The sequence below is a fragment of the Liolophura sinensis genome, chromosome 8 (assembly GCF_032854445.1).
Source record: "Liolophura sinensis isolate JHLJ2023 chromosome 8, CUHK_Ljap_v2, whole genome shotgun sequence".
Taxonomy (NCBI): Eukaryota; Metazoa; Mollusca; class Polyplacophora; order Chitonida; family Chitonidae; genus Liolophura; species Liolophura sinensis.
The window spans coordinates 54083031-54098247 of record NC_088302.1 but is presented as its reverse complement, the minus strand read 5'-3'; the positions used below and the strand labels follow the sequence as shown (position 1 = coordinate 54098247).

The following is a 15217-nucleotide window of genomic DNA, read 5'->3' as shown; positions in this document are numbered from 1 at the left end:
ATGAACAACTCAGAGAAAGAGATGGCTGGAAGTTATTGAGATACATCACATTAGTCCGGAGAACCCAGAGCCCAAGTCAAGATATATTGATCATGTTGGTGGTAATTATAAACTTCTCATCTACCCTATACTTTGTCTTCACCTTAACCATGACTTGTTTCATAACTTTCCAACATTGGTTATAAACGGTCAGTTATTTTGGGCTAGAAGGACCACTATTAAATCATTCACCACTATGAAAGGGAGACGATTTGGACAATACACGAGCAATAAACCATACAGAACAGGAATGGCAACCTGGTGTTGCCAGGCTGGTCAAGCTGGCCAAGCTGGACTGGGAAGTAAAAAGGTAATAACTTACACCACCGCACGCCATTTTCTTGAGTTCGCGATGATGCCAGACACTATGATGATGAAGTTTGTCAGGAGTGACTGACTTTGTCAACTATAGATGGGTAGAGCCTGTGGCTTAGTCCTGTGGTCAGACTGGAGGTCAGACTGGCGGTCAGTGGTGTACAGGATTCATCCCGAGCAGTGTTTGGAATATCGGAGCGAGGCAATGAAATAACAATATCACATACCTACACACCGTTATATGACTGAGCATGGAGAGCTCTTGTGTATTAAATACCGCGCATTGTAAATATGGCCTCTGTCAAATCGGATGTGAATGTAGGCCATGAAGTGGGTATAATGCGAGTGGAAAACAATTTGGCTAATGTTTTACCCCGGGCCCATCGAGATAATTCAGCAGGGGTGGTTTACTATGGATGATTAGAGAAATGACAGTGGCCTGTGGACAATAGTCTGAAATTACAAGATAAGCATGTTTGTGTTTCCAATCGAACTATCGTTAAACGAGTACCCGTCCTTATGACCTACGTAACGTACAATCAGAACTGACTAATATGTTTTAACCTACCGCCCCCAAGCGGGACGAACGTACATACACCGTTGATGTCTGGCCATCACTAATGTCTCATTGGATATGTGATCTGTCCGCAGAGGGTGCAGAGATATGGATAGTAGGTTTACATCAGGCATTTGTACAATGTCAATAGCCCAGACCGCTATATTCAACAAACCCACATAAGCTTACAGGAACAGTTATACAAACCGTTACCAGAAAAGATGCTCAGTGGCCCCTCTGGCTGCAGGCGCTCTTACTCTTGTAGTGATACCATTAGCAGCGAATCTATAACCAGTGTAGTTTAAATGAAATTATTTGGCACACACTACTGAAAATGGACAGGAAATGACAAATTATCTTTTTTTAGCCAATTCACCAACAAATACCTGCCGTAAGGAAAAGTGCAAGTGACATGTAATCATGTATAGATGCAAAATAAGTGCATATATCGTATTTATGTAAACAATTTATATGCACATTATGCACAAAACATACATTTGTTATGCATTACGACTCAATATTCCAGCCATAAAGCTCCCAGGCTGACAGACGGATGTGCAACACTCAGTATCACAATAAATGAACAATATTACTGTAACCGCATCGTCCTAATAAACCATCTGACCTATCAGGATGTGAGTACCATGGACTATCTGCAACTTAGATGTCAAATTACATCCTGTAACCTAGCCTTTATACTAAATGTAATGCATGCGCGTAGAGGTTATACACATATAAATGCATATTCGCAGTACAAACGAAATGTGTGACGCCAATATAAGTGGTTTATACTGCTCATCTCTGCTGGTGCATGTGTAGAGGGTACTACTTGCTTGTCTCAAACGTCTTAGAATTTAGCCCTATTCACTTTTCTACTCTAATTTAAATTCAATATTTCATAATATTCATCATCTAATGGAAGGGTGTGACCCTGTATCCTTCCTTTACTTGGGACTGTAACGTAGATTTCAGTATTATTTCAGACAACTTGATTGAGCGAGTGAGTGCTTGAGGTTTAACGTCGTACTTAACAATTTTTCAATCATATGACGACAAGGGAATCCTTAGAGTGCATGTAATGCACCTCCTTGTTGCAGGACAGATTTCCACCGCTCTTTGATCTAGTGCTGCTTCACTGGGACGCCTTACCGAAGGCAAGTAGGCTACCATGCCCGAGCCATTATACTGATGCAGATCAGCCAGTTGGCACAACCCCCTTCATACTGAAGGGTCAAGCCGGGAAGTTACAACCTCCTCTTTTAAGGTCTCGGGTGTGACTCGACGTAGGATTGACCCGCTGGATCTACCGCTCCCGGCGCGGATGCTCTACTACTGACAACTTGAAAACGACCGTGTCTGCGCTGGCTGACGGGATTATGTCATTACCGATAAGGAAGGCCGTATCAAAGACCTGACCTCCCGCCCATGCAGTCAAGATATGAAAAGTACTGATATCAGGTCCGCTAGTAGGCCCACTCAGGATACACCTATCTATATATGCCGCAGACAATGCCAAAGACACGGCCCAGGTAGACACAGAATACAGAGTACTGACACCAAGCCGACCATGCATGCACCGAATTATTTAAATATGTATTAGGTCCATATATCAAACATGTATTCGATTTCTAACTAAGCATATTTCATGGTCACTAAAACTGTGGATGGGTAATATCCTTTAATTGTTTCTCAGGCAGACAATTTTAAATCCACTGGCGTGTTTATTTAGTCCGATTACTTTGGTTACAGCCTTGCATTCGGCAAACTGTAGTAGCTGTTTAATGGCCATAATTGTTATGTTTCTTCACTGATCATGTCAGTGGGTGAAACTGATCATGTCAGTGGGTGAAGCTGATCATGTCATAGGTTGAAGCTGATCATTTCAGTGGTTGAAACTGATCGTGCTAGTGGGTGAAACTGATCATGTCAGTGGGTGAAACTGATCATGTCAGTGGGTGAAGCTGATCATGTCAGTGGGTGAAACTGATCATGTCAGTGGGTGAAGCTGATCATGTCATAGGGTGAAGCTGATCATTTCAGTGGGTGAAGCTGATCATGTCATAGGGTGAAGCTGATCATTTCAGTGGGTGAAACTGATCATGTCAGTGGGTGAAGCTGATCATGTCAGTGGGTGAAGCTGATCATGTCATAGGGTGAAGCTGATCATTTCAGTGGGTGAAACTGATCGTGTCAGTGGGTGAAACTGATCATTTCAGTGGGAGAAACTGATCATGTCAGTGGGTAAAGCTGATCATGTCAGTGGGTGAAACTGATCATGTCAATGGGTGAAGCTGATCATGTCAGTGGGTGAAACTGATCATGTCAGTGGGTGAAGCTGATCATGTCAGTGGGTGAAACTGATCATGTCAGTGAGTGAAGCTGACCATGTCAGTAGGTGAAACTGATCATGTCAGTGGGTGAAACTGACAGAGGGTGGTGTCAGCTTTCTAGGTTTTTGATGGTAAATGATTTACACTTACATACGTACTGAATTGTGTGACAATCAGTCCACATATCAACACACCCTAATATGTTATGGGTTAAAGTTATAAACAGTGTTTATCTCCATAGTTCAATAGTAAGGGATAATCGGTGAGCCAAATCATACCTAACGGTACCGACAAGCAACTCTGTCTAGTCTGCACTTTGTGATGTTCCTTTAAGTAAGCGCTCACGTGAATGTGTTGCAGACACACTGAGAAAAGAACACACTGGTACATGTTCTACATGCACATATGCCCCATGAAGTTTATATGTTTGATATTCCTATACTCGTAGGTAAACTGTCCAGCAAAACCATTTCGACCTTTTAAAGTATCTATATACCGTTTAAGATACGCGCATATAGAAACAGGTCAATGAAATTAACCGGACAGTTATTACTGAACGTATAACATACTTGACACAAGCTGTATGCCTACATCGCTGACGTAAATGGCGCCTGACTGACACTACATTTTCTTCATAGTTAATCTGCCTAACATTGAAAAAATCCGATAGGCCAGAATTTCGTAATTTATGGATTAAACACATAAAAACACAAAGACAACAGTAGAAAAACGTTGATTTCTGACAGGTTTATGACACTTCACAACCGGTTTGGTGCTTTATAATACAAATTGTTTCTTACACTTTCCCATTTGCCTAACAATGGCTCATACGTAACAAACCCACAAACCCACTGAACACCTTATCTATCAACAATACTTTGGAAACAGGGAATGTACGTCACACAATGTAAACATTCATCAGTGAGAATTGTTTTGTTTTGAAAATAAACATGAACTCGATCGTCCAGAAAACATCTGCCGTGCCTGGGAATTCTGTTTCTTATAAAGTGTACGGAATACATTTTGTATGATAGGTGGGACATACACAACCAGAGATATATAAATATTTAATCAATTTGCACTTATGTTGCTGGTAGAAATACGCCTTATTCGGCTTGCCGATGTGGCATGAAACCGTATCAGTTCTTTCACTCATTTACTTACCCCCTCATTAATTCAGAGGAAACAGGAAAACTGCCTACAGCGCCGTATACTGTGTAACATAAAGCTTCTGTCCTCGTTTACGAGGTCCTAAATATAACCCACCCAGGACACGGCTCGTGGGTTTGGCGCTGACCCAATAACTTATATACTGTTTTCTTTAAATGGAAATATATTTCCCATGGATAATATGCATACCGACGTATATCGCACGTATATATCGAAATCCCAGGATTTCCCATCTATCCCACTATATTCATACAGCCACGTAGCATATACCATTGAAGTACGATAAAGCACCCATGCGATACGATAACATCCGATACGATAACACAGTGGGTAGGCAAGGATTTTAGATATCCAGGCATGACTCATATATATTGATTAAGGGTTTGACACCACCATAGCGGTGTTTGTTGTGTAACCCGATACCACTAACTCGGGATTTAGCGGTGACACTCGATGTTGTTTAAAATGTCCTCTCTATCTAAAGGAGAAGAAAACTTTAAAAAATGAAATCATAGGCTGAAAAGAGGACATTTTTTTCTATCTGGTGGTGCCTGTTGCATAATTTTGCGCTTTTTCCTCGCCATACACGTAAAGCCTGAAAACGGCAAAGATGGCATAAATCGCTGAGCCCATCGCGTCCTGCATCTTTATTTATTTATTTGATTGGTGCTTTACTCCGTACTCAAGAATATTTCATTTATACGACGGCGGCCAGCATTAGAGTGGGTGGAAACCGGGCTGAGCCCGGGGGAAACCCACGACCATCTGCAGGTTGCTGCAGACCTTCCAACGTACGACGTGTTTGATTGATATTTAAATTTTCTTCTCCTCTAACATGTTTATTAGCACACGGCCCACAGCTGACAGCGAGGCAGAATACACATTACATAATATAGAAGTTATATTAAATCATTTTTAGACATCACGATTGCCACACGTAACACAGAAATAACGGTGATCTAATTTGGCATACATATTGGCTGTATTCGAATCCACTTAAGTGTGTAACCCGAGTGCAGTGTTCTCATGTCAGCTGATACGAATGTGTATGTGCAAATAGAGCACAGGGGGCGCTTTATTTTATTTCCGTCCTCATTACACTCCGTTTCAATCCTGGAGAAATGGGCAGTAAAAATTTTGTTCGTGAACAGTGATGTCGTGTTGCACTTTGCCATTCGAAACCTCGCTCTCGTGGTGGATCAACACAAGTGCAGCGATCTGGATACGCCCATTGTCAATTAACGTGTGCCGTAGTTCTTAAATGTGAACTACAATTCGCAATTTCGCCTTACATGAAGTTCTCTGAAATAGCGAATAGTCCCTACAAACTAGAAAGGGTATTTATAACAACTATCAAGACAGGCTAAAGGTCAAAGATATCTTACATATCCAGGGGATTAGTCTTTCATTTATCGGTATAGACCCTATATGTCACGTTGTCATTCAGGTTGGAAAGCTGGCAATTGCGTTTATAAGAAAATCGTGTGTTATATATGGTATTTGTCAGCCCCTGTCACATATTCACCTGATGAACACCCAGACACTGATATCACAGAAGCATATGCGACAAACATTATACAGGCCATGTGGTGCGGTATGTATTTAGGCGACTATCCTTATGGATACATGAGATCTTGTCCTAGATCATTAGGCACAGAAGATCTATTGCCTCTAAAAGACGTCTATATCATACTTGACATTTACCCTGACAAGACAAGCCTCCCTCGGATGACCACTGCCAGTCACTGTGTCAGCCCATCAGTGAGGATATCCGAGTATTACAATATTCTGATAAATCTTACTTTCTTAGGACTCTGACAACCCAACATATTTAATCTTCTGGGAGTGTTCAGGAGTATGCTATGGTAAGACAGAAAGCAGACAGATCGTCATACCCTGTGAACACAGACTTGGGCCTAATAATATATCTTAGTAGGTTACCTTTATGGACGTATGGACAATGTGTGAAAACACTCTCTATCAACACAATGTATAACAATCCGTACCGTCACAATACTGGTCTCTTTTATACCATGGCACTGGCAAAGAGCTGAACTTTTTGAAAGCTTGTGGGAGCTCTAACCGAACTACTGTTGCATTACGAGGATGTTAATATTACCGCTTACCTTTGTTCACTAGTTAGAAGCCCAGTCCCTGTGTACCTATCCACAACGTCACAAGCTTTGCTCGGCTCACACACCACTTTGTTTACCTCACCTCTTGTCATCTGAACTTCTGCATACCTGTGACATCCTCGTTTTCACCCTTCATTGTTTTGACGTGCTGGTCTATTCCTCCACCTGCCCCCGGACGACACCGTTGGCCAGTCTGGGTGATCACGTGACCCGTCGGCACGCGGACCGGTATTACAACGTCATTAATTACTCACCGTAATAGCGCCTCAGTAACAGTTTTTGATTGCGCATGGCTCTAGCCACGCTAACAATATACTAAAGGTAGGATTTCGACAGAAAAAATAACATAGAAGTGGAATATAAACGCAGGTGCATGCAAATTGTGGTTCACTACGTTTAAAACTGGGAATATAAACTGTCACAGGCAATTATCGGCTTAGGCATGTTCTGGAAAAACTAATACGGAAGACAAAAAAATGCTTGTACCGAGCTATAATGGATATGTAAATAACACTTCGAATTAACTTGATACTATGAATTGTGCCTACACGTAAGGTGTTTCATATGTACGTCTAGCTGTATTTATTCATGTACAAGCAAATCTGTACGTCATATTAATACTTAAATACTGTGTCCTGGTTTAAATATGTTTGCACCACCCGGCTAATACCCCGCTAGACACGCTGTATTAAGTCACATTCATTCGATTTATTCATTCACATTGATAACATTTATCTCACACAAAGAAATAAAAGTAAAATACATCCTTGTGTATGCCTATAATCTGGTATCATTTCCCACTATGAGTCGACCTGTATAGCTTCAGCGTGACTGCATTTTGTAATGCATCTCGTTCTCAGTTCTGTTTTCTATTTCCTCTCAGACCACGCGACTGTCATTTTCCGGGTTTACTCAGCACCGCCCTTTCGCACATCGACAACAACCTTCAAGGAACATAAGTTAACAGTCTTGTACAGTATAAATAAATAATGGCAGAGACAAATGTCTTTGTGGATATACTGGCTGACAAAATATACAGTTAATATTTAACAGATCCATGGAACTTAGGCACACCGCAGTGTCTAACACCGCCCATATCAATCATATACCCAGCATCGGAATTTAAGGTTATTATAGCGTAGATGCTATGATGCTGCACAGACAAATACTGGTGTGTGTTAATACAGTCGGGAATTGATCTGTGTGGTTAGGTCTACGTATCGTGAAATAGCCTATCATCACCAGTGGTTTAAACACATCAGACACTATAACGACTACACATTGCTACACATTGAACCGTGTTAAATATAGCCACATTCCTCGGACAACTGCAGAGCCTCGGGACCGTGTTGTGCCGGGTACAGCAGTTATACAGCGCTAAATACAGGCTGTGTATAAAGTCTTAACGCGTGGTAGTCCCACGCTAAAAATATGAAGCTCTCCTTCTGTGGTTGTCACCAGTCTAAGAAAGGGGAACGTGGCAAACTGTTTATTTTGAGAAGATTTTTTATCGCTCCAAACCGGTTGGGGGTGTTTTTCATATTTCTTTTTCTTCAGGTTTTGTTTGTGATGTTCCACCCACTTTCATTTTACTTGTCCTCGTGTGACACTTACTTTGTGCCTATGAATAGGCCCGTACGGATTATGTGAGCAAATCTACATGACCAACCAGTGACACTGTTTCATGCAGTCATATGAATTAAATGTCTAACGGAAAAACATATGTTCCCAAGCTGGAGTGAAACAGGTAAAGGGGGATAATTTATGCACATGTTAGGCCATTCGAGTGGGGTGATCTTGACAGCCCACCATTGCAAGTCCTAAGGATAACAAATCTATGTACAATCGAGCCATTTCTCACGTGTTAGAACTGGAGAAAAGTACCAGTGATTAAGTGTTATTATTGTAAGATGGTTTCATTATAGGGGGCATTATACACCTTACATTACATAAGAGAAGATGGATGGGGAGTGCATAGGAAGTAAAACAGGGACAGAAGTAATTAACCATATTATATATTAATGTTTCACACGTGCATCAAAATCATGCAAAATCAGGAATCGTTAAAATAAAGCCTTCGCGCTTTGTGATTTCTTGGAATGGCAATACCTTTAAGCCATTCAGGTCATGTAACGTTAGTTACCTCTACAGGTAATGGGATTTTCTCGTTTTCCGTGGTACCACATTGCGTGACGTTTTGAAAGGTCTGCATGGTTCAGTTATTATCGCTTGGTTTAGATGCTCTGAGGCTAAATCCAGTCCTGTAGATATCAGAGCATAAAGTTTAATACAAATATAAGAGACGCGCACATGACCTCGCACGGTTTTCAAGGACTGGTCAGAGAACATTTTGCTTTCTTCATAGACACTAGGTCAAGAGATTGAATCTGACTCCACTGACTCGATAATAGTTTTATGTACATAGGTGCGCAAGCCACTTGGCATAGGTGTTATGGTATCCACTCTGTCCCGTGTTCAACAACCTGTTAACGGTCATGTGATCGAAATTATGTTTAGAAGAATAAATAAAGTATGCGGTGTATTGATAAACCAATTTCACCGTCGGATTGACGATGTCTTGAATTACAGCCGTTTATGTTCATTTACTACACTTGTGGAGCTTCGTTCTGAAATTGCAACTCTACCGTGCTAAAATAGCCAACACTGACTAGATAAAGTATGCGGTGTATTGATAAACCAATTTCACCGTCGGACTGACGATGTCATGAATTACAGCCGTTTATGTTCATTTACTACACTTGTGGAGCTTCGTTCTGAAATTGCAACTCTACCGTGCTAAAATAGCCAACACTGACTAGATAAAGAATCATCATTTTTTTTAATTAGATGATTCTTAAGCACGTTAAACTCATTGTCTTGCTCTTCAGTAAACCACAGCTGATCTTTGATAAAGATGACATCACCAGTATTGTATTTATTGTCTTATATTAAATTATATCCTTACTGTAGTTCCTCTCTTAGGCTGATGATTTTCTCCGCTACGTAGACAAAGAGAAATTGCTTTTGCCGTAAATTGTCATGTAGCATGTATAAACAGCGCCTTGGGCACTTGAATTAAAACCTGAGCGTCAGTGGTGGGAGATTTCACTGACGAATTTACTAAACTATATTCAGAGATCGTTAAACTGTACAAAGCCCTTTGTTTACTCTGTCTTTTCGGCCATCATGTGGAAAACAATGGGGTGCACAGCAGAAAGTTTGTTAAATGAGAGACGTAACGTAATAAAAGACAGCAAACGACTTACAGTCTACTTGTGTAAACAGTGAAGACAATGTCTGGGCACCACAAACAAAAAAGCACCTGTAGGGAGGTAGAGACTATAACAACCTTATGGTTCAAGCGGTCTTGGTCTAACATACACACGCACGGTAGATTAAATATCTCGGTTGTAATTGTTACAGCCGCGTTACAGTTAATGTGTTATTAGTGTGTATCAAATAGCTGCGACCATACCAAGCATATAGTTGTTTCTAATAATAAAGATAATGCATGGATAACATGTATAAAATGCGCCCCACGGCTCCCCCACCCCCACCCCTGTGGGGTCGCGTTTGTTACAAGCTTATGTTGTCCTGTATACAAACAATGGAGACAGTGAATACATACGCGTTATATATCAAACGACTTCGATTGTCACAAGTTCATCGTTAACCTTTTCTAACTTTTTCGTTTGTCACAACCGACTGAACGCTGACCAATGTGATCACATGACTGAATCCAGCCCTTGCTGGTCAGCTTGCCGATGGATGGTAGTTTTATACTGCGGACACGTCCATTTCCGCTGCCCACAAACCTGGCCGCCATCATATGAGTGAAAAACTCCTCAGGAACGCCGATCAGATAATTTATTTAATTGATTGGTGTTTTATACGCCGTACTCACGAATACTTCACTTATACGAGAGCGTCTAGCATAAGGGTGGGTGGAAACGGGACAGAGTCATCACTGGGTTGCACACAGGTCTTCCGACGTACGACCTCTGAGTAAGTTAAACTTGAACCCACAAATAAAGAAAACCAAATAACTTATCAAACGTTTTTGTTGTTTTACTTTAGACTTTCCGCATAAATTATAAGAGCATGAAGTAACAATACGTTAATCAGTATTGCTATTTAAATGGTTGCCCTCATAGCAAAACGAGATATCAGGACATGGGAATTATTTGCAGTTTGGTTTAGCATGAGCAGCTTGCTCTGCGCAACACTTTTTCCTAATGCCCTGTATACTGATTTTGTTTGTGTCTGCTTGACAGTTTGTGTGAAAATATTTTGTCGAACGAGACCTTTTCTTTCGCCATAAGGTTCAGCAGGAGAGGACAAATACACACTTCATGTGAGCGAGCGACCTTTTAAATGCAAACAAAAACCGATCGATTTATATACATTTATGTATGCTAGTGCTACATTTGATATACGGGTAATGTGACTATATCCGAGGGCTCAGCTGTCACCTACCCGGGTCTCTAACGTGGAGGGATGTGGATAAATCGTAGAAGATGGCATTGTACCATACTGCCCCAGCAAACGACAGTTTTGTCACAATGTACCCCCAAGCATAGCTGGTCTGGCATATCTAACTGCCTGAAATCTAGTTTTGTTTGAAATGGTTCACAATGAATGGGCACAAAGTTACGATTCTTTTTTCTCTGCCATGGTTGCGCTTTCATTTCCTGATCGGTTTGTTTGCTTGTTTCTCTCTGTGTGGCTGCCTGCTGTTTTGCTTTGTTCTGAAAACTATTTCACGGAAATATTACACTTTTGAAAGCCCTTGAAGTATGGTATGAACGTGAGCCCAGTTACTGAAAGAAGATCGGTATATTTAAGAGGTTTTCACCTAGGCGAAAGGTAACCTCGCCGTTATCTTGTGAGTTTAGCTAGAATGTTGCACATGAGAAAGTGACATCCTCGCACTGGAGACGATTAGAGCATTATTACTTCCGATGGCCAAGGATGGACATTACTCGAGCGCCTCTTGAGATCTCTTTGGAGGCATTCATACTCCTTACAGCGCATGCGCTGCTCTTTACTCGCCTTACAACATGGACTGCCATCACAAAAACATCCTGGACCTTTGAAACCTGTGCAACGTACGCAGGCTTGTTTAGGCTTAGCCTCACCACCGAAGTCCTCACGCTGAACTGTAATCAGCATTCAGCGTTCATCATTGAGCATTTCAGTTGTCCGTTAGAGTCAATATGTATATCAATAGATCTGCATGAGATCTGTTTCAATCTTCCCAGCTTTACGCTCAGAAAGGCAGATTTGTACCCTTCAACTGACTAAATTGAAACTCAGTCTTTTCAAGTATTCTGTCGGTAACATGAAAACGCTACAAAAACATGTTTCCGTGGGAAGGTCTTCCAACAACCTGCGGATGGTCTTAGGTTTCCTCCCACCACAATTCTGGAAACCGTCGTGTGAGTTAAATAAACTTGAGTACGGCGTAAAACACCAATTAAATAAATAAACATGCTTCCTTCAATCCTATATTATTTCTGACTTCATACAACATATTTTTTCATTAATGAAAAGAAAGTAACATTACAATGAACACAAATATACCCGGTGCATTTACTCCATGTCAAATTTCGCTAATTGCCATTTAGTGGAAAGTTTTGATTGACCTACACCACAGAAAGGACTATGACTATCAACTTTAATTTTTTGTGTTTTGATAATGACCAGAAAGATTTAGAAATAACTACTGTGAGGAAAAAAGATGATCTCAGATGTATGAACCTCATTCGAAAATGGCGATTTGTGAGGTTCTCTCCGAGTGGATTTGTCGGTAACACTTGAGTCCCAGGTTATTGAACGTAACGATTCAGGGCGGTTAATATGGAAGCCAGGCTGGGAACATGGTCAACCAATCTCAGATCTAACCCACCCAGCTTAATTAAGCGTCCTCTTTCGCACCATCACTGAGCGTATCTGGTTATGCAGGTTGAGACAGAGCTTTTGTTTCTCCTGATTTCACTGGCGCCCCCGTAATCGTCGCGTTGCGCATGATTTCTTCACAAAATTTGCTTGTGCTGTCAGTGATATATTGCGAGCCAAGATAGCAGCACAACCCTTTATAGAGTATAGAAGACAGTGATGGCCAGTTTCTTCTCTTTCACCTCTCGCGGAAATGTGGCAAACATGAGGTAACATGACTATGTATCTAAGTAAAATCATCCCGAATAAAAACACAAGAAAAAGAAAACAAACAAACACACACAGACTCACAAACACACACACACACACACACACACACACACACACACACACACACACACACACACAACAAAAAATATTATATACAAAAGTAAGACCGAACTGAAACATAAACGTAAAGAGCACGAAACCTGCACAACGACATAAAATATATTCGTGTACAATCGAGCCAGGTACAAAGTTTCTTGTTCCATTCAAATTTCAAGGCAACCCGTCTACTATGTCGATTCTACCTGGGGTTTCATGTAATTCGAACTGCATAGTTTGGTTTGAAGGTTTCTGCGAATTCAGTGTCACGTTTGATTTTAAATCACACCATGTGATGAGTATATACTTATTTTTCGTCCACACACTATCTTGTCGAATTCGTGACAAATGAAAATTCATTACAGGGTAGGCCCCCTAAGCTTACAGTCGACCATCTCTGCTGCGATCCGAAGAGCGGCGAAGAACCGCGCGTGTCATTTAGGCCACAAATGGACACTGTACACGAATTAAATCCAGTCCTTACAATACTACTGAATCTTACAATCTTTTCAAACAATTGGTTGTCCGTCCTAAATGTGTCATGCTTGAGCAGTATTCAGAGCAATAAAATGAACGAAATTGTACACAAGAAGATATATAGAAATTACTCATGCATGTATACTTGGCTTTACAGTATATTACAAAATGACAAAATACTACATTTTATGCAAGCTACAATACGGTGTTTGTGACGTTGTTAGATGACAGAATCCAGCAAAGTACATGCCTTGGAAAGAGATCTTTGGTATGATTGAACAGCTTGTTGGAAATTATAAACCTAATTATCACCTGGATTATACAAGTATACATGGGCTAGATCCAAGACGTTCCTGTCCTTTAAAGGTCATGCCAGTTAAGTTACCATTAAGCTACTTGCCTTAGACTTGGAATCCTTTTCAGGTGGCTTTTCCATTTAGTATTGCTTTCCCTCAAGCCAGCTGAAGATATCTCTTGTGTAACATCTGAGCAGACTTGTTGGGAAACTATAAACTGTACACTATGCGCAAAGCTCTGTTTGAACAGTTTATAATGCGTGTTTGTTCGTGTGTTCGTGAGTATAACAAAAACATAAGCGAAACACAATAACGGTTTTGTCAGACACCAGCTATACCACTTACCGTTTTTGAGCCAGTGAGAATTGCTGTACCACTTACGAAGACGACGACGACGACAACAATAACTACTTGCCGTGGGCTGTCGTTTTCTGGACATAGGTATCCCATCCCTACACACATCAGTAGTGTGATTAAACAGAATATTAGCGCCACCATTTCAGACACTTCGGCGGTTAGATTTGTACTATGCAAGTCCTGCTATTAGTACTTCCACTTGAACTACTTACTTCGGCAACCTGTGCATAATTACATCAGCAGTTTAAACTTTTCCGGATCCGTCTCTTTCGCTGTAAGTTTGCTTTGTGGCGGGGTTCAGCTTATTTCTCCTATATGTCCTATGTTCGGACTTGTGGTGTGTGGGTTGATCTGTACAAACGACCAACAGCCTGTCTGCCGTGCGGTGGCACCAACAGTACAGACCTCACAGCTGTTAACTATTGTTATTAATTGTGTGCATTTCACACTTTCATTACATCTGGTTGTGCAGTATTAGCGGGGACATTTCTCCCTATGGACATGTATGAATACAGTATGCATATTACAGCTGAGCTGCTCTGTTCAGTTCACGTGGCTGTAAGGTCACCGGAGCCGACCGGCCAGGGACCGGTGGTACAACAGATTAAAGCTTACATCATTAAAGGCGATTGAAAGCTTGGCAGACAGGGTTAGTTTAATCCCGACAAGCTGAGTTGAAAAGGTGATCGGATTATCAAGGTTAGGATAGGACCTTAAGGTCACTGTTACAACATATAATCAGCGCGTAATGGACGGCGATTCTTGCACAATAACCAAAAAAAAAAAATACTACCAACAAATTGAACAAACTAACTGACATGAAAAGGCTTTGGAGGTCATAATTCACATTGCTATCTCATTATCCGATGTATACCATTTAGTCTTATCGTAAATATATATAGGGGGAATCTGATTGCCATGTGACCTACCCTCTTATGCTAAGCATCAGCTTCAATCAAACCCTGTACCTAATTTAGTACTGCTCATTACTATTTAGTTTTCCAGGTACCTTGCCCGGTTGTTGAGTTTACTCATATGTTGCACGAAGAGAGGAAATCATAGCACGTATTTGAGATTTATTTATGTTTTTATAGCCTACGTACCTCTTCGGTTAGCCGATTTGATATGATTGGAAATGCATTATTTAGGGTCTCTCTTTCGTTCACAGGTAGGCTTGTTTGATTTCCTAGCAGCTCAGACGCTGAAAATTTCAGTGTTCGTGATTAATTTGCTGACCTGGTATAATGTCGGATATGATACCGGATAATAATTCACACT

General features: G+C 41.0%; 1 protein-coding gene across 3 annotated transcripts in view; it reads right to left on the bottom strand.

Moving 5' to 3' along the window:
• Positions 1–14150, bottom strand: part of LOC135472280 (inverted formin-2-like) — a 42416-nt gene extending 28266 nt beyond the window's left edge. Inside the window, exon 1 of one of the 3 annotated variants that reach the window (XM_064751713.1) lies at positions 13928–14150. In XM_064751713.1, coding sequence (XP_064607783.1) covers positions 13928–14080 — 153 coding nt within the window. In that variant the 5' untranslated portion in view covers positions 14081–14150. Of the gene's footprint in view, positions 1–361; positions 656–6536; positions 6705–13927 lie in introns of those variants that run through there. The other 2 variants (XM_064751716.1, XM_064751714.1) reach the window with 2 other exon arrangements.
• Between the last annotated feature and the right edge of the window lie 1067 nt (positions 14151–15217).